The sequence below is a fragment of the Artemia franciscana genome, chromosome 1 (genome assembly GCF_032884065.1).
Source record: "Artemia franciscana chromosome 1, ASM3288406v1, whole genome shotgun sequence".
Lineage (NCBI taxonomy): Eukaryota > Metazoa > Arthropoda > Branchiopoda > Anostraca > Artemiidae > Artemia > Artemia franciscana.
In genome coordinates, this window is record NC_088863.1 from 22,954,778 (window position 1) to 22,978,868 (window position 24,091).

At 35.1% G+C, this 24,091-nt stretch overlaps 1 protein-coding gene across 1 annotated transcript in view; it reads left to right on the forward strand.

The window, feature by feature from the left end:
* LOC136027029 ((E3-independent) E2 ubiquitin-conjugating enzyme UBE2O-like) overlaps positions 1 to 24,091 on the forward strand; it is a 97,457-nt gene that overhangs the window by 70,867 nt on the left and 2,499 nt on the right. The window contains exons 16-19 of the mRNA XM_065703947.1: positions 4,526 to 4,689; positions 13,152 to 13,413; positions 22,239 to 22,490; positions 23,675 to 24,091. The exon at positions 23,675 to 24,091 is cut by the window's right edge and continues 2,499 nt beyond it. Of these exons, the coding sequence (XP_065560019.1) occupies positions 4,526 to 4,689; positions 13,152 to 13,413; positions 22,239 to 22,490; positions 23,675 to 23,784 (788 nt within the window). The 3' untranslated portion in view covers positions 23,785 to 24,091. The remainder of the gene's footprint in view (positions 1 to 4,525; positions 4,690 to 13,151; positions 13,414 to 22,238; positions 22,491 to 23,674) is intronic.

Here is a 24,091-nt window from a genome sequence, read left to right on the forward strand (position 1 = left end):
TCGTGTCTCACAGCTCTTATTTTAAATCCCGACCGGCATTACGCCTCTGATTTTCCTTTTAAATCAATCTATTGATTCTTAGAATTTTGCTAGAGCTCATGCCATATGCGCTCTTGGCTCTTGACTCTTCCGGCCTCGTCACAAGTGCCATATGAGCTCTTAGCTCTTGTTTTTTTTCGCTTTTTTTTTGGGGGGGGGGGTTTATTCGGATTTTTTTATTATTTTAAGTTCATTGTTTTTGTTTTCTCCACTGCTTTGTTTTTAGATATTACATCCGTTTTCTATATTTTAATTTGCTAAATTCTGTAAATGGAAAGGCAGTGAGGTCTAATAAGTTATTTATTACATACTTTTGAATTTTTTTTCTTATAGAAACCAAGCAAATGCCTCTACAATTACCACAGTCGCTCTTATAACCTATAAAGGTATTTTAATTAAAGTTCTACTAAATTTGCTAAATACTTTCCCTTTTTCAAAAGTTGTCAGAAAATTATCTCTGACTTCGCAGCCATAATATTATAAAAACTCATGTATCCTATCATCACCTGAGAGTTTATTATTTTTAATCCATCAATTACTGTCTCTAACTCTTCTTTGCACGATTTATCTTCCTTCACTTCAAAATTGTCATACTTTTTTGATCTTTTTTATATCATTTTCTGTAACTTTATCACGGTTTAAAACGTTCTCAAAATTAATTACCCATCTTTCTAACACTTTTATTACCATTAATTGAGGCCCTGTTCCTATTTTGAACTGGGACAAGTCCATGTTGATTACTCCCCCCCCCTTTTTTTTAAATGCCAATAAAATATTTTACTATTATGCCGTCTGGATTGTATATTTTAGATCTTTGAAGATTACATCCATGGGCTCTATTTCATACCTCCTTAATTAATGTATTATTGCTTTCTCTTCTTTCCTTACATCCTTCTTATTCTCATAGTAACTGTCACTTGGCTACTTTATACACAAACTTCTCTTTTCTACCAATGCGATTTTCTACATCTTCTGCTTCACAAACTGTTTTCCTAAAACTTCCATCCATTTTCTCCATTGTTATATTATAGATCATATATATGTCATATATGTAATATACCAGTTTTGTATTCAGCTGTTCCTGGAAAATGTCTCTCCAATTCTCATCCTGGAGTCTACCAAGTTCATACCACACTGGAAGGTAGTTACCCTTCCTAAATTTCAGCTTTAGAGTGACTCTAGATGGTTGTAGATGGTGATATTTACTTTTAGCAAAAATAACAACACTCTTGTATACCCAATTATCTGGTATCGAGCTTGCCAGTTCTCGGTTTACAATAACATAATCAATAACTTAGATCGTTTTATCATCATGTGAGCACTATGTTAACTTATGGGCTACTTTATGACCAAATATTGTATTGGCTATAAATAGATTGTTGTGCTTATGAAGTTGAAGTACTCTATAACCGTTGCTACTGCCCTTTCTCAAGCGGAATTTAACTAGACTAGGATGCAATCTATCCCTATACCTGCCAACCTGGGCATTGAAATCCCCTAATACAAATGCCATATTTCTACCAGAGATCCTATCTATTTGTTCCTGTACCTATTTCATATTTCCTACCTCTCGGACTAGAGTATCTGAAATTCTTATCAAGTCCACTTCGAAACGTCTAGATTCGTCAATCAAAATGTCAATACGATAGTTGTCTTTTTAGCTTTGTAATGTTTCAAGTTGCCATTTTAATATTACTTAAATCATTGAAATTAGGATGGCCTCAGGAAAAACAATGGGTCTAAATATTGTAGTACGGCCTCAGTAAGAACAATGGGTCCAAATAGTGTAGGACGGCCTCAGGAAGAACAATGGGTCCAAGAACAATGGGTCAAATGGTTTTGAGACTGGGACCTCAAAGTAAATGAAGTTTTTGTTCAATCCTGCGCCCATGTTTTGAGTATGCTCATCAAATCAGCTAGTTCTTACATAAAAATGCAGCTTGAGTGTGGAATTAGAAAATGATAATGGAATTTAAGACAAATGATAGTCAATGACCACTTGGCATATTTGGCATTGCTACTGAATCTTTATGTTATTTTCTGCGGATGTAATTTTGGTAACGTGTCTTTAAAGTTGATGATGGATTCCTGGATATTGAAAAAATAATTAATTTTTTCTTAGAGAATAATTTTTTTTTAGAAATGTGAGGAAGAATTAGTGATAGTACTGAAAGGTTTAAAATAACACTAAGGCTCCAGCTGCTAATAGCGTGGTAAATGAGTTTCTTAAGTATGGTGGTTATCACGTTTAAATACGTTAATGAAGATTATGAATATGATTTTTGAAAAAGGGAAGTACCTAGTGATTTTAGGAAAACCCTAATTGAACTCCTGTACAAGATATCTCAGAAGAGTGAGGAATTTTATATAAAACTATTTTAGCTAGGTAGTTCTTTGGGGTCCAGAGTGTAGACTTTATTGGGATGTTAGGAAGGATTTTTAAGTTAAATAGTTTCTCTGCTGATTTAGAATCTTGGAGAGCTATCAGCAAAGATCCATCACGGTTGGTGTTTAATGAAAATATTGATTTTAACAATTTGAAAATTGCAACCCTTATTAGAGTTATCTTATTTATCTCAAAGGGGGTTTCAGGAGATATTTTAGGTATGTTCCAAGGTTTGTTGAAGGCGGAGTTGGTGCAAGGGATGGGGAGTTGTTTTTGATTAGGGAGATTTGTTTTCCTCTTTTTTTGGAGCTCCTTGAAAGGACCTCTTGAAAGTCATTATCATCTTCGTCAGGGATGGTGACATACGCCCCCGCATCCACCATTGAATTTGACCCATCATGTGAGCTTTGATAGAGACTTGACCAGCCAAGATGGGGCGAATTTTTTGGGGGGAATATTTGGTTAGGGTCCAGAGGGACTTTGGGGGTGTGTTTAGCGTTGCCTATTTGAACAAGCTTTAATGCGAAAGAAAAGAGCTAACAATACCAGACTGTCTGCACTCTTATGAATGGAAGTTTTCATCATCCACAAAAGACCCACCACAGTGTAGTCCAGAGACGGGTTTGGTGCACGATTGGTTGGGTTTCTTTCTGTAACTCGAGATAAATATACACTAGACATTTCTGTAAATTTCTCAAGATGTTGCTGTTGCTAGTCCTGAGCAAATGTTTCGTGGCGATTCGCTAATATTGACTCGCTATTCTTTTACTAGTTCATTCTGAAGCTTTATGATCTGTCAGGACCAACGTTGCCAACGCTTGAAAACAAACTGTGCCATTTTTTTTTTTTTTTTTTTTTAATGAAACTGTACAACAAGAGACTAATTTTATCGTTTAAAACACACTAGTCAGAGTTGAAATGTCAAGCTGGATTTAGCTTTTACTTGAGATTTATAGCTCAGTTGCGGAAACAGTTTTAGGAGTATCAGAGGATAATCTTCAAAAATATTTGTGGTGCTTCTGTTAAAGGCTGGGTTTACACCCTTATCTGTCTAGTACATGAGGACAAAGTTGCTTAAATTAGGAATAAATAAGGGTTTGCTGTGTGTTGAGAAAATATGCCGAGTTGTAGGCTCATTCAATGGCTTCAAATGGGTGGGGGAGTTCCCCTAAATTTTGGTGAATACTTTTTTTGGGGGGGCATTCTCTTTGGAAAATGCTTTTTTGTATTATCATTGAAAAAAAAGGCAGATTTTGGTGAATTGACGCCCCATATGGTCGTATTAGTAACTGTAGTGGACATGGTGAAGAGGTAAAAGGTGAGATAACTGAAGCACAGTCCTCAGTGGTTTTTTTTTCTTTTTTCTTAATTAAAAATCAGAAGAGGAATAGCTTTTGGGTAATCTAGCTGAAGCAAAAAGCAGTCTGTCCTCAAATGGAGAAGAGGACGTTAGAAAAAATTTATGGAAAGTACGAACTACATGAAACGGAGAGAATATTGAAGCTTCAAGGAAGATGAGGCAGAGGAGGAGTATGTATTGCTGGATTCGTCTTGAACAGCTGGCCGCTATCATGAATTTTTCAGCATTAGTACCAATATAGTTACTGCTTTTATTATCTACCACTGTAATCAGAAATGTAATTAGCTCACTTGAATTCAAATGCCAAGCAGAGAGGGTAGAAGAGGGACCCTACTTCCCCCTTCTAAAAAAGAAATGATGTTAATGACCCATTTTACTCCACATGATATACCAGTTGAGTGACACCTTCATTAATACCGAATTGCTGCCTTATAGCCTATCATATGCACTTCTAAGCAAGTGTACAACTTCAAATGGATTTTAGGGAAGGGTCCAGTCTTTATCTCCCTTTGTAAATGTATTTTCTGCAAGGCTCCACTAAGTCCTTGCATAAAATAGTATAACTGCAAAAGGGACAAAGTTTATTCTTCTCAAAATGTGTCCAGAACTGGAATTGTATTATTCTTTAATCCCCCCCCCCCCAAAAAAAGGCTCTGAGTTTTTTACTTTTGGTGCACAAACATTCGAACCTATCATAGCTCTGTTTTTTCCTTTTTTTTTTACTTCAATTTGTTTTTCAGGTTATGTGTCTTTGGAAACGGCTCCTGAATCACATAGATATTATTCAAATATTATTAAACCAGAAAATCCAAACTCTTTCTTAAGAGCTTATAGAGAAGAAGTGAAACTTTTGAGTAAATCTTTACCTGAAGGAATTCATGTCCGAAGTTTTCAAGATAGAACGGTATTAACCTACTTTTATTTATTTATGTGTAGCGTGGGGATTTTATTCTGAGAGATATTCAGGGGTTTTCTGCAAACGCTAGTACGATATGCACCAAGAATTTGAAAAATTCCCAAAATTTGGTTGGATTTTCATGAGGTAGAAAAACCCTCCAACCCAATTTGTAAGTTTTTTTTTCGGTACACGGTTTCACCCTTCGTATTATAGATGAACTTGTTGTTTTTTGTTTTTGTTTGTTCTACGTTTTAGTATTTTTTCTTTTCTATTTTTTGTTGTTTTGTTAGTAGCACGCTCTCGCAAGCGACGCTTTTGGTGTGTTACCGTTTTTTTTTTTTTTTTTTTTTTTTTTTTTTTTTTTTTTTTTTTTTTTTTTTTTTTTTTTTTTTCTTAAACTACTATTACTTCTATTGCTACTATGAGGTAAGAATCAAACGAAAGCCTAGACCAAAAGGAGCTTCTGTATTTAGAATATTTTTGATCTGCCAGGATCAAAAGTTGACGGGCAAGACTGAATGGTTTTTGCTGATAGTTGTAAAGGGTTATTTTTTTATTTGAGTCTATTTAGGAGCTATTTAAGACTGATTAGAATTGTTTTTTTTTCTTTTTCATTAAAATATAAATATTGCTGAAACTTCAAGGAATCGTTTCCTTATGATTTGTGTTTTTTTTTTTCGTTTATTTAATGTCAATTATTTAGAAGGGTATTTTCGTTTTTGTTTCGTATTGCCATGGGATTTGGCGTAATATAACTTACTTGCACACATTATATTACATTTTTAATAATCTGTCTGGTTTTATTGTTCTAAAATGAGATTTATTTTCATCAGTGTTTTCTTGATTTTAAACACTCCTTTCAAGCGTACTGAAAATAAATTGGCAATTCATATATCGATTGGTCAATCTAAAATATCGCCAATGTAAATTAAACAGGCTGTTACGAAGTGCTATTTTAAAATGTTGAAACTAAGTTGAAAGTCACAAGTATATTTATTCTAAGATTTGTGTTCTCTTTGTTGTAAATTTGGTTAGTTGTGTTGCGAGAGCAACATTTTGGTTTCGTCGTGTTTTTTTTCCTGCGGTTTTTATGGAAAGTGTGGACCTTAAGCCTGGTTGATGAATATGACTTTGCATTTTGGTAAGCTTCGTAGAACTCTTGCCTGGGGCCAAAAAGGATGGTTTTGCTTGTCCTTGAGCCAGAGCCTCTGTTGTGTGAAGTGACTTGGAGTTTTATAGCCTATGTCAGAGAGAACTATTTGAAGTTATGCAGTTAAGCTTTCGTTTCATCTAACCCTGTTTCTACTTTCGAGTGGAAAGCTCCGTTCTAGCAGGCAAGCAGGCAGGCACCACTTTCAAATTGAAGATGGATTAAAATCTATAAGTGTTAAATATATACGGCAGTTACCCGGCCCCACAGCCTATACATATTCTTTGAGTAATGAATAGAAAAATTTACAGGAACGAAAAAGTGGCGACCGAAAGTGTAGCCATCTATTGTTTCTACCCATTTCTGTTCGTGATTCCAGCTGAGTTTATCATTCGGTTTCTCGGACTTGGGATTGCGGTAGAGAAATGGTATCAGATGTACCTCTTAAATTTTAGAAGTTCTCTCATTGCTAAAGAAATTAGATTTTATCTTGGTGACGTTAGAAACTTGGCCTACGGCAAAAAAGTCAACTTTTGAACTAAGACAGATCGATTTTTTTCCGACGGCAGTCAATAGCTCTTGATGAGCTGATCAAAGTATAGGTCGTCCATTTTTTTGGTAGAAAAATTCCTTTATGAGATATACCAGTTTGAAAGTTTAAAGGGGTTGACAACTTCAGTAGTAAGGTACACACTGAAACCAAAAAAAAGGCCGATACAGAAATAGTATCGGATGTACATCTTAAATTTTAAAAGTTCTCTCTTTGCTAAAGAAATTAAAGTTTATCCTTTGTTCTTTTCTAAGTGTTGACGTTAGAAACTTGGCCTACGGCAAAAAAGTCAACTTTTGAACTAAGACAGATAGATTTTTTTCGACGGCAATTGATTGCTCTTGATATGCTGATCAAAGTATATGTCATTCATTTTTTTGGTAGAAAAAATCCTTCATGAGATATACCAGTTTGAAAGTTTAAAGGGGTTGACAACTTCAGTAGTAAGGTACACACTGAAACCAAAAATAGGCCGATACCAATTGTGAGATATATAGGGGAGCTTTAAGCAACAGTCGGCTGTTAGCTCATAATCATCTTCGGCAATAAGGGGCTCGCAACTTTTGCTAGTTGGTGTACCTATTATTTGTTTCCGGTGTATTTGATGGTAAGATCAATTTGGTTCCGGTGTTAAGATATTTAGGGGGCTTGTAAATATTAATCGGCTTTTAGGCTACAATCATCTTCAGCGATGAGGGGTTTGCAGCTTTTGCGAGTTGGTGTACCTAGTATTTATTTTAAGATCCTTACAGATTAACAACTTCAGTATTTAACCGAAGCGAGGAAACAAAACTGAAGTGTTGTTCTCGCAACACTTTACTTTACTTTGTTCAGCTGTTTTGGCCGAACAAAGGTTGCCGCAACACCTAACGTTGCCCATGCAACGTAGATCCAGTTTATATTCATGTTGCTAAAAATTGATTACCAAAAAAACTTTCCAAAAAAGAAGTTTTTCAGAGAAAGTAAAGGCCATATTAAAGTTAAGATCAGAAGAAATAGAAACCTTCAATAACTCAAGCTCAAAACGACCACAAATTACTATTAAAGAATAAATTAAACCAAAAACGAACAGAAATTAAATAGACAATCATGGCAAAACAAAGTGCAGCTAATATTTAGTACCGAAAATCAGGTTCTAATATAAATGAATAAATAAATCTTAAAACGAGTAAAGCTTAAAATGAATATACAAATCAAGAAACAAGAAACAAAAAGAAAAAGAAACAAGAATGTTTTACTATTGAAGTATAAATGAAACCCAAAACGAACTGAAAATAAATAAATAATCATAACAAAAAGCATACAATAGGTACTAATATAAATGATAAAAATAAATCTTAAAACAGGTGAAACCTAATTTGAATATGCAAATCAAGCTTGAAACGAAAAAAAAATTACTACAGGCAATAGTTTGAGCATTGCCTCCTTCTATCACTGTATAAGTCTAAAACCTACTGCGCCATTGACACTTTACTGCAAATTATACGTGTTTTGAACAGTCTTGGAAAGTACGAATAAATTCAAACTGAATATTTGATAAATAATTATATTAATTGTTGAAAAATCATCAGTTCAAGATTTTATTTCGCTGTAATTTTTATTTTCATTTTCAATGCTGTAATAAGTAGAAGAGAAAATATTTTTAATATAATTCGTTTTCAGTGAAGCGTCAATGGTGCAGTAGGCTTTAGACTTTTATTGTTTGGGAAGGGGGCAGTATCCAAACTCTTGATTGCAATAAAACTATATTTGTCTTGAACAGTCTTCGAAAGAACTAATAAAGTTAACCTGAATATTTGATATATATATATATATATATATATATATATATATATATATATATATATATATATATATATATATATATGTATGTATATAATGATTTTAATTGCTAAAACCTCAGCAGTTCAAAATTTAATTTTTGTGTAATTTATATGTTTATTTTCAACGTTGTAATAACTTTAAAAGAAAACATTTGTAATTTAATTGGTTTTTAATAAAGCGCCAATGACGAAGTAGGTTTTAAACTTTTACAGTGAAAGAAGGAGGCAATATCCAAACTCTCCATAGAGGAAGGGCCAGGGGTTAGTTCCCATGATTTTGGAATAAAATGTCGCTAATAAGTTGTTTTTTTTTTTTTTTTTTAGGGGGCAGGCCATGGAGAGAGGGTTGGGGCTCAGTTCCAATGACTTGGAGGTGGAGTGGTCGGGGGATGACGGGAGGGCCATGGGTCAGCTCCCATATTTTGAAGTAAAATGTCGTTAATAATTTTTCATTATTTTTCGGGGGCATGGAGGGAGGACCAGGGATGAGCTCTCATTATTCATTATCGATGTTTTTGGGGGAGGAGTATCGGACTTAGGGCCAGGAGCTAGCTCCCAAAAGTTTTGGAAAAAATTTATTAATTTTTTGCGGGGTGGGAGGGTCATGGATGGCCAAGGGTGAGTCTTCATAATTTTTGAAATAAAATATCGTCAATAGTGTTTTTTGAGGAGGGGGACTGAGCCATGGAGGGAGGCCCAGGGGTAGCTCCCATGATTTTTGTAATAAAATATCTGTGATTAGTTGTTGTTTTTGGGAATGGGGTCGGGCCACGGAGGGAGGACCAGGGGGGTCAGCTCCCATAATTTTTGGAAAAAATTGTTAAAATGTCTTTTGTGGGGGGAGATAGGGTCATGGAGGGTGGGCCAGGGGTCAGTTCCCCTATTTAGGAATAAAATATCGTTAATAAATTTTTGTTTTTGTGGGGGAGAGGCCATGGAGGGGGGGACCAGGGATCAGCTCCCATGATTTATCATTGATAAGTTTTTTTCAGGGGAGTGGAATCGGGCCATGAAGGAACAGGAGTCCACTTCCATAAGTTTTGGAATTAATGAGTTTCATTTAGTGGGGGTGAGGGTCCGGCTTATCTGATCTTTGAACTATCTTTTAATGACCCTCGCATAAGAACCTTACATGCCCCCATGGTATGATTTACAACACTTGCCCAGGGCTCTTTGGATTATTTTGAGACCGGAGTTTTTGCCATATGATCTTCGAACTTATTTTAGCAAAATGGCTCTCAAAAATTCGATCGGATGGATTTTGGGAAAAGAGGACGGGGAGGCTAGTTGCCCTGCACGTCCCTTTTGACTCGTAAAAGGGAATTAGAACTGTCAATTTCCAATCGAATGAGTCCCCTCTAAATTTATAAGACCTTCCCTACCATAAACACTTTATATGCTCCCTGGCATAACTTACAACACCTGTCCCGGGCTCTGGGAGGTTGTGTCAACCCTGGAGTTTTTGCGATTTGATTTTGAACTTTTTTTTAACAAGATGGTCGTCCTAAAATTCTTATCGGATGCGTTTGGGGACACAAGGGCAAGAGGGGCTAGTTGAAATCCTATCACTTTTGACTCTTAGAGAGGGCGCTAGAACTTCCGATTTCCGATAGAATAAGTCCCTCTGAAGTTTGTATGGCCACGCCTTCCATATAAAGTGCATCTGGAAAAAAATAAAACAATAAACATTGGAGGGTTAGGGCCTTTATTATAGTGATTACTATAGTGGTCTTTACTTTGCTTTATTATACTGATAAAACACGGCACTTAAATGCATCTCGTTTACAGTAAAGTGCAAATACCAATCTTGCCTGTAGATCATTTAAGGGCTGGTAGCCCCGCTTGTGAATGGTGTCCGTTTTAAATATCAATTGACTATTAATTTTGAACTCTGTTCGTTTTTGCTCTAATTAGTTTCTCATTTTAACATCTGTTAATTATCAGTTTGTCATGATTGTTTACTTTAATTTTTATTTGTTCTATGTGTTATTTATTGGTTAACTGTATTTCTGCTTGTTTTAGGCCAGAATTTTTTTCTTTGCATTTCTGTGAAAAAATATTATTGAGAAAGTTTTTTTTCATAATTAATCGTCAAATAAACGAATTGCATGGGGTAAAATTCTAGATTAAGGGTTTGTTGTATTTTGGAAAGTAGTTGAATTAGGTGAATAAAATTTTCGGGAATGAATCCAGGGCCTAAAATATACCTTGGATAGGAATTGTCAAGCTGCTATTTCTGCTCTTTTATTACTTCTAGGTTATAGAAGATTGACTTACTTGACTTAATGCTCCTGCCGAAATGCTTCCGGTGTCGAAAGTGATGCTACATGGTGCCTCCATTTAGACCGGTCTCTTGCAAGGATGTGGACGTCCTCCTAAATATTTGCCATGGCTAAGAAGGCACCTGTCGTGTCCTTCCATCTGGTTGGGGGACGACCTCTTGGGCGTTTCCCGCCATGCAGCACGGGATCAAACTCAAAAATTGTTCGTGCGGGAGTGTCGGGGGGCATGCGAAGGAGATGTCCGTACTAGAGTAGGGTTCGTTGGGCGAGTTGGACTGAGAAAGGCGTTTGAGCAGTTAACGCCAGGAGGTTCTCGTTGCTAACAAAATCGTGCCAGCGCAGCCCTTCAATGCGGCGAAGATGTTTAGTTTGGGCTATATTTACGGTGCTAAGCACAGACTGAGTGGCTGGCCAGATTTCGGCTCCGTAAAGACTACTTTCAAGTAGTCTTTACAGACAGTCTTTCAAGTAGTCTTTTACGCTACAACTCAACTACTTTCCAAGATAGACAAAAACCCTCTATCTGGAATCTTGCTTTTATGGAATTAGTCTCACTAAGGTTTCAAACTTTATATTATCCAGTACTAAAATCTTTTTTGGACCATTCAGATCTTGATCTTTAGTTTTGGGGGACGTACATTAAAAGAAACCGACCAAATATCAGTCATATATTATGCTGCTAATATCCAAACAATTTCATAAAGAAGAACTAACGTACTTGACTTCTTCTGGTGCATGCTTTAATGACCTTTTATTTGTTTTTACTCAAAATCCTTTTTCTTAACGACATAGATCATTAGAATGTCACGACATAGGTATATTTCACTTTGACAAACATTGGAAAATCAAAATAGAATTTCTATTCATCAATGTAGCTTAAAAAGAACTAGCACCACAAATAGTATAAAGGTGCTTAATTAATTAAACAATTTACTGAATCCTAATATTGCCTTAATGTCTTTCAATAAAGGAAAAAAGTGCCATCTTCCTCTATTTACGTATCCTATTTACGTATTACGTATTTACCTATTACGTATTTACCTATTTACCTATTACGTATTTACGTATCCTATTTATCCAATTTACGTATAATTTTGCTGATTCATGTATTGATGAGCTTGTTACCGAAGATAATGGTAGACTAGTCACATTCTTGTGCATTCAGGAATCTTTGATTTTAGTATTGGTCAATCTTGTTCGTAATTTTGCGTGAAGATTGTCCATGAGAAAGGAATACTATAATAACAAAAGAATGGTACCATTATATTCCTCCCTCATCACTCTTCCCAAATGCAATTTGTTTCTACTATGATAATTGCCCTCCCCCATAATAAAGCCTGGGTATGGATTAAAATGAAAGGAAACCAGAAAATACAATTCATATAAATTGTCTTCATGTTAAAAAGTAAGATTTATTATAGTGTTTTCTTGCGCAGTGTATATCTGCTAATATCCCAACTATTTCATAAAGAGAAACTAACGTACTTGACTTCTTCTGGTGCATCCTTTAATGGCCTTTTCTTTGTTTTTCCTCAAAATGGAGGCTTAAAAATTAGTCTTGGATTAAAATGTCCTTTTCTATGGAAATTACAAATTTGTGTAAAGGAACAGTATCCTTTTTCTTAAAGGTTTAAATCATTAGAATGTCACAATATAGGTATATTTTAATTTGACGAATATTGGAAACTCAAAACAGGATTTCTATTCATCAACGTAGCTAAAAAAGGACTAGCGCCACAAATAGTATAAAGTTGCTCAAATAATTAAACGATTTTTTGAATCCTAATATTGCCTTAATGTCTTTCAATAAAAGAAAAAATAATGTACAACAGACATATCAAATTTTTTTTTCAGACATATGAGAAATGTATCGGATGATCCCTCTTGGCTTTAGAACATTCATCTTGATATATCAAATTTTCTTTTTTTATTTTTATATTTCATAAGTAGCTTTAACTGCGAATTATTTCATCTGTTCTGCAGTAATTTTATGCTAATTGTGCGAGTTTTGTTTCTCATCTTCATTTGTAATTTTGATGGCAATTTTTGTATGAATATCAGTTTTTTAAATTGGTCTGTTCAATTGTAAAAGAAAAAAAACAGCTTGAAATAGAAGTAGACAATCTATTTTGAAAATTGTTGACAGTAGTGATGTCAGTTCATGAAAAGAAGGGGTAAAATGTGTTATCAGAATCTAGGGGAGAAGAAACTAACTGCAGCACCAAGCCGCCTAAGGCCAACACAGCAACGTACGCTCCTCCTCCATCCCTATCTCTTTCCCTTAAATCTTTCCTTATAATACCCTCCCATCTCATTCGAGAATGACCTACTTTTGTTTGACCCTAAATGGATGGTCGACAAGGATGATCTCAAACTTCCTATCTATCGATCGCGGCCCTGGTAGACAGCGTAGCTAAGAATCGCTAGATAACATTCGGAGCTTTTGTTATAATGTAAGGCGGAGAATTTTCAGTCTTTTAAGTTTCAAGTCCATATATTTTGTTTTGTTTTGTAGGTCTAGAAAATTAAGAAAAAAAAATTAACAAAAATGTTAGGATCTCTTCAGTGCTGTGATTGAATAGAACATTCACACAAAAAAGCAAAAATTCTAGGATTTTTTCAGCGCTATGAGATTAGAAAATTTACAAAAAAAAAAATTCTAGGATCTCTTCAGTGCTATGATTGAAGGACCCAGCAAAACTCCCTACGAAGATGGCCTCTTCTTTTTTGATTTCCAATTACCTGCAAACTATCCTTCCGGACCTCCAGCCTGTCACTATTATGCATACTGTAATGAGAGGCTAAATCCAAATCTTTACGAAGAGGGGAAAGTTTGTGTGAGTCTACTTGGCACATGGAGTGGAAGGGGCTCAGAAGTTTGGAATCCAGGCTCAAACCTCTTACAAGTTCTTGTCTCTATCCAAGGTATTTTAATGTATTAATATTGTTCTTACGTTTCTAATTTTTGAAAATGGCTTTATAGTAACCTCTTTGCTAGTAACCTCTGTGTAAGTACCTTTTAAATCTTTAATATTTTCCGTAGGAGTAGGGGAGAGCAGTGTTGACCAAGATGCGTTTTTTACGAAATATTTTTCTTGGCCATTTTTTCATTAGTTCTGACTTCACCAAAGAAACGCGCATCCGCTAAGACTATTTTAGATTTTTTTTTTTTTTTTTTTTGTTCAGATAATTCCTCAAAAAAGGATTTTTTTTTTTTAAGTTGTCCAAAACAGCCCTTACCCACAGAGCTAGATTGGAAATCTGAAATCTATAAATCTATAATAAAAAAATCTATGCACTGCGCTTGCCAAGCACAAACTTCACAAGAATAAAATAATTCGCAGCAACTGAATTGGGATCAAAGGGCTCAATGTCTTTGACGTCAACGCAACAAAGCGGTTCGTCACTCGAAATGTCACGTCACCTGCAGGTTTTCTCTACCTTTTTGTTTTCTCGCTTGCTCCATTTCCTCTTTTTCATGCGTCTTTTCAACTATTATTGGATGCGCACCTGGTTGTGAATTTGTCACCTTTAAACAATAACAGTGTGAGAGAGAGAGAGAGAGAGAGAGAGAGAGAGAGAGAGAGAGAGAGAGAGAGAGAGAGAGAGAGAGAGAGAGAGAGAGACTTATTTTAAAAACGACTTTCACAGCACGTGGCGCCGAATTAGCGCTTTACGTCAGCTAATACAGTTAGATAAAACTTGTCAAATAAAAAAGAAGAGAAAAACACAGACACACAGTGTCAGGCAGACACTTGCCAGATTAAAACAACTAAAAAACTGAGTCAATACAACAAATTCACTGATTAATAATGTTTACAAATGCAGGAATGAAACTCTTCCTGTATCTCTCGTGGATCTCAGTGGATACACGGAGGAAGGTCGAGCATGTTTAGAAGTGACTATTAGTCTTCCTTCGGTCTGAGAGACCTCGGACGAAGTGAAGTTCTCAGACACCGCAACTACCGATGTGTCTGTTACTACCGAGGGTAAATCCTGATCCAAGAAAATATCCCTGTTGAAAGGGGAAATTGTTTTTGCACGAAAAGGAGACTCAATGTTTGCAGAGCTAAACTGTGCAGGAAAGACTGTGAAGTAATCTCTGCCCCTTCATAGATTGAAATTCGTTGCCTTGTATTGGTATCCAGCCTTTCATTGAATTTATTTTGAAAGCTTAAATGGTCTAGTGCTGCTGCATCCAATGGTTGCAGCATATGTGGGCTATGAGAGGGGAAAATAAAGTGCATTATTAACTTGCAGTAGCTAATAACGCATGGATGTAGATGATCCTCGTGGTTGTCCAAATGTAGAAGAATAAGAAACGTTTTGTCTGGTTTCATAAAAGCCAGATTCAAGGAATTTTGCCGCCGATTTATTACTGCAGTATTATGAATTATTAAAACCAGCCTAAAGATATATCACTGAATTCTAAGGGCATCCGTGTTTTTCAATCGTGTTAATCTTGGAGTTTAAAATCCCAAGATCTTGGAGAAGCGAACTTTACAACCCAGAGCTTAATTTATGAAAATTTCTGTTTGAAGAACTTTTGACAAGAAAACGAAATGTTTTTTTTGGATTATGTAACATTTATCAAAATCTCTGAACCTGATATAACTTTAGTCATGATATGTCTAACCACTTTGATCGAGATCACTCATCATTTTGCAGTGTGTCATTCAAGAAAATCGGCCAAAAATATCGTGTCTATTCGAAAGACTCATCAAACACAGACTTCTCAGAGGTTAGATATCCTCTAGGTCCTGGAGTCTAGGAATAAAGGAGGATTTCATAGTCCAAAAAATTCTACAATTGTACACTTTCCGTTCCGCAGTTTGTAACAAATCATTGGAAAAGGAAAGTGTCTTCTTCTTTTTCAATAAACTGGAACTCCCTTCTGTCTTATTTCGGCTTCTTGTTTATTTTACCACTCAGTGGGGTTACTGTGACATATTTAAGCTGCTACCGCATATCTACTCTTCTTGACCAGTGGCTCTCAACGTGGTCCCTACGGACCCAAGGGATACCTGGGATCATTCAGTGGTCTTTCAATTATTAAAATCAACTTTGGGGCTCCTAAGCAGCGTCGGGGGGTCTGCATAAGAACTAATATAAAATAAAGAATGTAATTCATTTTTGTAAATGTGAAAGTTAAAGCCAATACCACTAGATAAGTTATTAGCGGTTTTCACCCAAGTAAAATATATAGAGGTGCATAAAATACAAATAATAAGAGGTATCGCTGCAAGTTTACACAGGAATCCAATAGAGTCCTACTAAAGTAAACATTTTTAGTGATTCTTTGAAAGACGATACACATCTTGGGTATGATAACTTAATTTAATGTACCCTAGAATTATAGCTCACTATTTTATATTCTTTTATTTTGTTTAATTCTGTGAATTTTTAAAATTAAAGTATATTACTGTATTATTATATTCTGTTGTTAATTAATTTTGAATTTAATAGCTTATTAATATTATTACTGATATACAATTGGGTTAAAATAAGTGTCTCACCTGACTATCATCTAATTTAGATATCAATTCCTCATATTGAAATAAAAGAAGTTAATTATATTACCCTTATCAGAAAATAAAATGTAAAAAAAAACTTGTGCCCAAAAGAAGAATAAAAAACTTTTTTTGTCCCAACTCAGATTTGGAAAAACAGAGATATTACCCGATCGGCTTTTGAAGTGGCATGTACACAATGGCAAGAGAACCTTAGAGGGACAGGAGAAAAAAAAAAATCAGTTTGGATCAATACCGGAAGTCAGAAACTAGGCGCAATATTTTTTTTTTTTTTTTTTTTTTTTTGCACCTAAAAAAAATTAAGTGAATTTGCAATTTTCAGCAAAAAAAAAAACAATTTGAAATATTAATTTCGGTGGTTGAATAAAGCTTAATGTTAGCTACCAAATGATAGCCATATTTCGTTTAAACAAGAAAACTGTTAGAAAGCAGAAACATGCCTAGCAGAACTAAATAGTTTAAAAATGCATTCGTGCCGTTTTGTCTAGTGCCTTTAAAAAAATTTCCTAGGACTAGGATAATTACAGCGCAATTTAGTTTGCAATTTTTTGTTATACGCCGCCCCAAGTAAATTACCTGTATGGTCAAATGTTGGTTACAAAACTCAATTTGACCGGTTGGACATCATTCATGTTGACCGGTTGGACATCATTCATGTCAACGTATAATACCAATTCAAAAAAAATACAGGGGTAATAACAATAATAACAAAAAAGGAAAACACTAAAAAAAATATAGAAAAAAACTACAAGCAAGTCGAATAATAATAAAAAAAAAATTCAAGATTTCAGAAAAAAAATTTTATAGAACTTGTAACATTGCCAAATTCCTGGGAAAAAAAAACTTCAGTACGACCCTTAAGTTGTGGAACACTTTCTGTTTGACGAACAGAATTTGGAAACGAATTCTAAACTGATGGACCTATGTGTCTGATTATATGACTCACTTTCGTTATATTCCCTAGCTCAGGTGCAAGACCTGCACCATTGTCAAGAACTAGTTGTTCTCTAAATATTCATTAGGTTAGCTTTGATTACGTGAAACCTATATATTTTAAACAGTGGAAAATAGCAGATTTTCAAGCCGTTGTAGTTTACCGGCAATACTCCCAATTCAACGTTTTAGCTGCTAAAAAAAAAAGCAAGACAGTAACAAGGTGAGACAAATTTTTATCAAGAAAACAATACTTGTAAGAATAAAACTTGAAACTAGTTTTGTCTGTATAAATTCGTAACGCCTTAAAATGTGCCTATATTTTGTTTCATCTCTGATTGGCTTAAACTTACTGGACATAGGTACATAGGTACCTCAATGAAAACTGTGACTTCTGAAAATACTTTGTTATATTGATTTTTGTGCGCCTCTCCCCCCCCCTAAAGTCATATTTATTTATTGCCAGCCAACTTGCAATTCGCTAGGAATATATACTTGACAAAAATAAACCTAAAAACACATAATGTTAAAGAAAACAAAATGAGTTGCATCTGGGGTGTAGCTACAAAAATTTTATAGGAGGCGGGCAATAGGGGGTGCTATTGGAGTAGGTGCTATTCAAGCGGCCAGGTTTGCACCCAAGCGGTGGGGTGGCGAAAGAGGCTCTAGCCCCCCCCCAAAAAAAAAAAAATATATTCCGTTTTTAAACCTTATTTGATATGCTCAGTTTTTGTCGTTAATCCCTTAGTCCCTACTCAAAACTTGCATTCAAAGAGCTGGAATAAACTTAAAGTAATTCCTTTAAATACCGTTTTTTCGAAGGAATTTTTTCAGTTTTCCGTTGGTTTGCCCAGGGACCTCAGGTAAGCCCCCTCCCCCCATAATTATTTACTGAGTGCGCCACTACAAGCGGTAGTGAAGAAAAGTAACTTTTTAAAACAAACACGCTACCTGGTGAATTCAAAATCGTTACGCAATACATTATAGAAGCACATTAAACAATCATACATATAAGTGCTGGTTCCTGACTTGTATCAAATTGTCATTAATGAACTGCTGCAGACGACTGCAGTATAGCAAACAAGCTTTCGGGTGGGCGACGGTGAATATTGTATACACTCGGCTTTTTTCAGCCAGATTCGCCACTAATGCTGCAGTATATATCCCCTCCACTTCCCCCAACCCCCCGTCTAGCACAGGACGCTCAATCTCATAATTGAACCAAGCTCTATTCTAATAGTCCTGGGTATTACGCTCTTCACTTGCTACAAATACAAAAAATAGAATAATGAGGACTTTTTTTTCCAAGACAGTGAACGAAAAATCCTATTTAAATATTTTGGTCCTATATCTATATCACCAAAGAAAATAATAAACAATAACACACTTACAATAAAAGCTCTTGCTTAAAAATCCATTTTTTAAAAGAGCCATTTTCTAATATGGTTTTCGTCATTTCGAATGGATTTCGAATCTATAAGATTAATTTGTTGTACTATACTTTTAATATACGTGATTTATTGAAACCTTATGCATGATTTTTATTAAATTGATTCGTTTTGGAATTCGCCGATTCATATTAATAAAAAGCATTGATATCAGCAGGCTACATAAAGCCGAAACAAAAATTACAGGTAGCGCAGTAGTGCTGTCTAAGTAAAGAAACAGGACAAGTTAAAGTATTACCACAGATTATGTAACATTATTTTGTGACGTATTCCCCACATTTAAATAGCGACTGTATTTCAAATTTGAAAGTTTTCGAAAAATAAAGTGAGAATTATTAACTTATCTGTTGGGTATTGTTTGACTAGAATTCCGGAAAATCTGAATAATTCTTGGCACCATTGCGGCAGAAAACTTAAATAAGTTAGAAATTGCCAGGAATGGCAACTAGAAGGGAAAATTGACTCTTAGAGTTTGAAAATTACTTTTCCCTTTGTATCTTTGTGTAAGAAAACGGATTTTGAAAAAATCACAAAAAAATTGTGCTGCTCAGGGCATAGGGGTATACATTTCTAGAGGGTTTGGGGGAGGGCTATACTGAATATTGTTTCATGTCTATAATTCTCTGCACAAGCAAAACTTGGTCTCCTAGTGTTGCATGATAAAACTGATAAAAATAGAAAAAGAGAATTGGTTGGTGCAGCTTATACGTGCACACAAAATTTTTAAATTGTGAGAAAAATATACATATTTAGATTAAATTCACTTTAGCAAACACCTCGTACAACATGCTGATGCAGAGATAAGCGTCACGCAAGTAGCACTGGTATTACTTGAAATACGACTGCATCCTCAGTAAATTTATGTCAGTTCTTTTTTTGGAACTGGATAAAATAAATATTCAGAAAAGCGAAAATATCAAGAAGTCAGCATGTTATTCTACATAAATACAGTTCTGCATTTATGGGTTTTTATGTGACTCTGGAACGTAGGGAATAGGATGTTGTCAGGGCTTATTAGGCATTTCAATGACGAACAAGAGAATTGGAATTTCAATTAAATACTGGAAATAAAAATTATACGAATTAAATTAGTCCTGGAGCGGATCCCCCTCTACCAAATAGCATGACCAAACTACAATCGATTTGACCTATCCAGTTATTGTGCGAATATTATTGTAAAAAGCACTAAGTCTTATTCTTCAATGATTCCATTTCTGTCCTATTTGCAGATGTAGAGGGTGTATTCATTTCCACTTTTGAAAGTTTTAAAACAAGAGAATCTAGTCTTGAACGAATATATTTTAGGAACTAAAAGCACCTTAAATATAAGAGGAAAAAATTAACCTGAGCAAAAGTGGAGAAACAAGAAGCATAGGATATTTTTTTTCAATTTTGCTATAAACTAGGCTCACATTTTTACTGGATGATAAGGTTGTAAAGGCATGGTATTTATAAATATATTACTGTGGAAACTATTGTGAAGTGTAATGGACCCCTATTTTTCTCGTTTTCCTTATGTTAAAAACGAGCAGGGATTAATGAAAAAAATATTATGTGCCGAAGGAAAAAGTAAATTTGACTCTTAGAACGAGTAACAGTTTAAAAGCTACTTTATAAACAAAATTTTTTATATTGATGGGGCATCTGCCCCCCCCCCCTCACAACGACGTCGCTAAGTTGTATTGATTCTTGACACCCATAAGCGACCAAACCTGTTCTTCGATTGGCACGATATTTTCTTTGTAAGTAGATTGGACCTTAGTAAAGTTTTCTGAGAATTTACATCACTTTTCAGTATTATAATTCTTTCGTAGAAATACTCAAAAATATTCATAGACCTTACCTGAGACCTTAAAATCTGTAAAGCCAGGATTGGCGCATAGGAACAGATCCTTGCCAGACATCTTGGAGATAACCAACAGCTGTGACTTCCTCTCACTGTGTTTGAAGGGACAGCTCCGCACTTCTCTGGTTCCAGTCACACTGCCTTCGTAGGTATGTTTTGATAGACTTCTTTTGTGGCTCCCATCAGGGGCCACTCATAAAATGTGTTTTGTAGGGGGTCCTCTGGCTTCCGGAGGATGTGATCAAAATGTGTTCATCTCCCGTGCCTCAGAAGGTTGATAACTAACGGCTTCCTGGTTTGTCGGCGAATTTCGACGGCGGTTACCTTTTCCTGTCACGATATGCTAAAGACTCTTCTAAGCCGCATGTTTTTAAAGGCTAAAACAAGTTTCGCCAGTTCAAAGCTTAATATCCAGCGTCCTCTAGCATAGATGTAGGATGATATATAGATGTCGGATAGCTATATCTATAGATGTAGATATAGGATGTAAACAATGGTGCTATTCAGGTAGCAGAGCTTCAAGCCAATAGGGTATTTACTAATGCGCCAAATTGGTAGATGTAGGATATAGGATATAGATGTATATAGATGTAGGATAGCTATATCTATAGATGTAGATAAAAGATGTAAACAATGGTGCTATTCAGGTAGCAGAGCCAATAATTAATGTGCCAATAATTCCGCCAATAATAATTGCGCCAATAATAATCAAGACAATAATTAACGGTACTAATGCGCCAAATTGGTTTCAGTTTGGTTCAAGCCTCTGTCACTTTTCCTATTTTCTTTTTAATTTCTTTGGCTACTCTACCATCATGGTCTGTTCAACTCCTGAGATATTTAGATTCTTTAATATCTTCAGTTGCTTTTATCATTGCCTTTTAGTATCAAGGGAAAGCCACATGTGGTGATTTTCTTTATGTTTCTTATATTCACTGCCATTCCCTTTTCCTCGGCTTTGTCATCTATCCCACAGAATAGCAGTTGTAATCGCTGTTTCGCTTCTTCAATGAGGTCAATATCATCTGTTTAATTCAAGTCAGATTATCTACCAATTTCTGATCTTCACTCCGAAGCCTAAAGATTGCAGAAAAATATATTTCATTATAAAAAGAAACATTTGAAACATCCTTGTTTGGCATCAAGCACTATCTTAACGGAACGTGTATGCGAACTTTTATCTGTTCGCACGTATTATTCACTATCTTTATAACGTGTCATTATCGCTTTGGTCAAGCACTTCTTAATAATTCAAACTCGTCCATTTCAAAATCGATGACGAGCTAGTATAACTTTTTGTTGCATTCTCAAAGCTCGTTCACCATGAGCCTGAGAATGAAAATAAACCAATTATAAAAATATGTTCTCCAAATGGCGTTTTTCCCATGTACATTTTGACACTTTGGCTCCCCTAAGTTTGTTTTGTCAAATAAAAAATGAAGTGGGTCTGATTTATTTTTTCTTTTTTATCTAATAACTGTTTCTTGTCTCTCCGAAACACCTTTTAGCTGTGTTTGGTTGCTCATTCAGCACTATGAGTTTGCAAAAAAAGAAAAAATAAATCACCATTTTAAAGTGGCAAGTGGTACAACTCACTCCCATCTGGTCATCTACTATTTTTAGCCAATTATTGACCCTATATACTTATTCCCTATATATATATATATATATATATATATATATATATACGCTTTAAGCTTGACTTGACTTTTTTTTTCTTTTTTTCGTTTTCTCTATACACTCCGTCTCTGTCTACTTTTGTATTGTGTGACGAGTTAGAAATAAATAAATAAATTATTCGTTTTAATTTTTTGGGTGTCCAGTATCCAAATAATAGAGCTAAATATGCAATTTTCGGGTTAAAAAAAATATTCATATTGGATTGTTCTTTGAAATTGTCTGCATAATTTACTCCAAATGCCTTTAGGTTGATTGCATAGTTTTTTTTTTTTTTTTTTTTTTTTTTTTTTTTTTTTTTTTTTTTTTTTTTAGGTCTCATACTGAATTCGGAACCCTATTATAACGAAGCCGGTTATGAGAAACAGCGAGGGACTGGACAAGCCCTGGAAAATTCTCGTCTATACAATGAAATGGTTTACCTAAAAATGGCACAAAGTATGGTAAATCAGTTCAATAAACCCCACCCTTGTTTTATTGAAGAGACTATCACAAAACTTAAAAACCATATACCAAAGTTTGTTCAGAGACTCCAGATGTGGATTTCCTCGGCTGATAAAATTGCAGGTAAATATTAACTTAAGAATAATCTAAGCTTGTTAACGTTCATTTATTACCACAAAAAATATTTGAAGATTTGCAAGGTGGTCATGAAATAGTTAGAATCCTAGAACCATGAAGCTCCTCGGAGTCTCTTAGCGGCTCTGAGAGGAAGACTGAGGTACAAGGGCCCAGTGATAAAACTACATGAACTATGATAACACTGAAAAAATGATAGAGCATTATGTATATTATGTAGGGTTTTCTTGAGACATAGATTTTATTGTAAGAGCTTTGCAAGGGTCACTCCCTTAACTCCCGTGGATTGTGTATCATGAGTCAGAGAAAAAATAGAAGCTCTGATAATAGAAATGAAACTAGGGGAAGGCGCCCTAAAATTGAGGTTGATGTCTTCCCAAATGTGAGAGAGCTGATTTTGTGGGTGAATTGTCCAATGAACGATGAAGGAGACATTCTCAGTACCTTTTTTTGTAAAGCTTAACAGACATCGCCCGCTCAATGACCCCGATCTGGAGGCAATGAAAGCCCTTCTAGATTTGAAACATTGTATTTTTTGTATCTTTACTGAAAAACACGTTTTTTTGGTATTTTCGTCGAAAAAGTTGTCTCCCCCTTTAGTTTCGAAAATTTTGTGTCGCTCTTCCCTCCCCTCCCCCAATATTTTCGTGAATTGGTGTCACTGCGTCAGCTTTGGTATTGTCCCGGCAAGGCCTGATCATACTAGGGAGCGACTGGAAAAGGAGCCCAGGTAAGAGGTTGAGTGGACTTATCCAAACCAGTCACTGGATTGCACTAGTAGACCCTTGATTTTAATTTTTATATGATGGACCCATTTTAGATTATACTCATATTTCATTAATGCGTAATATTTCTACTATAATTTGGATTTTAGTTTGTGCATATGTGTTTACATTTTTTTTTTTTTTTTTTTTTGCTTTTAGAATGCCCTCCTCCCTCTTTGGTAATGCCGATGAGCCATGTTCTACATCATTTTGATTTCAATATTTGATTTAAGATCCAAATATGAGTATATAGATGCTGTACCTCTCAAGTCTTATATGGGGATTCAGACTATAACTTATTTTTTTTTACGAATAGACATTAATTCTACATTTTCATTTCGATTTTTTCTTCGATTTTTAAACTAGTTTGCTAATTAGTTCAAAGATGCACTGATGTTTTGTTTTTAGGTGAAGAAAAACCTGATTTCCCTTTGCTGCCATTTTCGAAAGGCTTTTGTTTGGCGATTGAGAAGTGGCTCATTAAACTTAAAGAGATTTCCTCCATCGCAGCTGACTGATGGAGCCGTTGAATGAAGAAGCATCTGCACCAAAGTTCTCAAAGAGGGGAAGTGAAAAGAGGAATTGTTGGTGTGAAAAACATAGAAATTGTTTACTTAATGTAAAGTGTTTTATGAACTACTGCGCCACTGAAAGTAAAATCTATAATAGGAATTATGAACTACTAGGATGCACTGAAAGTATAGTGTTACCCTGGAGAAGTAGAAAATTATACCTTAATTGAAGTTGTTGAAATGTGAATATTAATTAAATGGGCAGATTTATTTTAATTTTCTGAAATTTGCTTGAATCTTTTGCTTTTAAAAA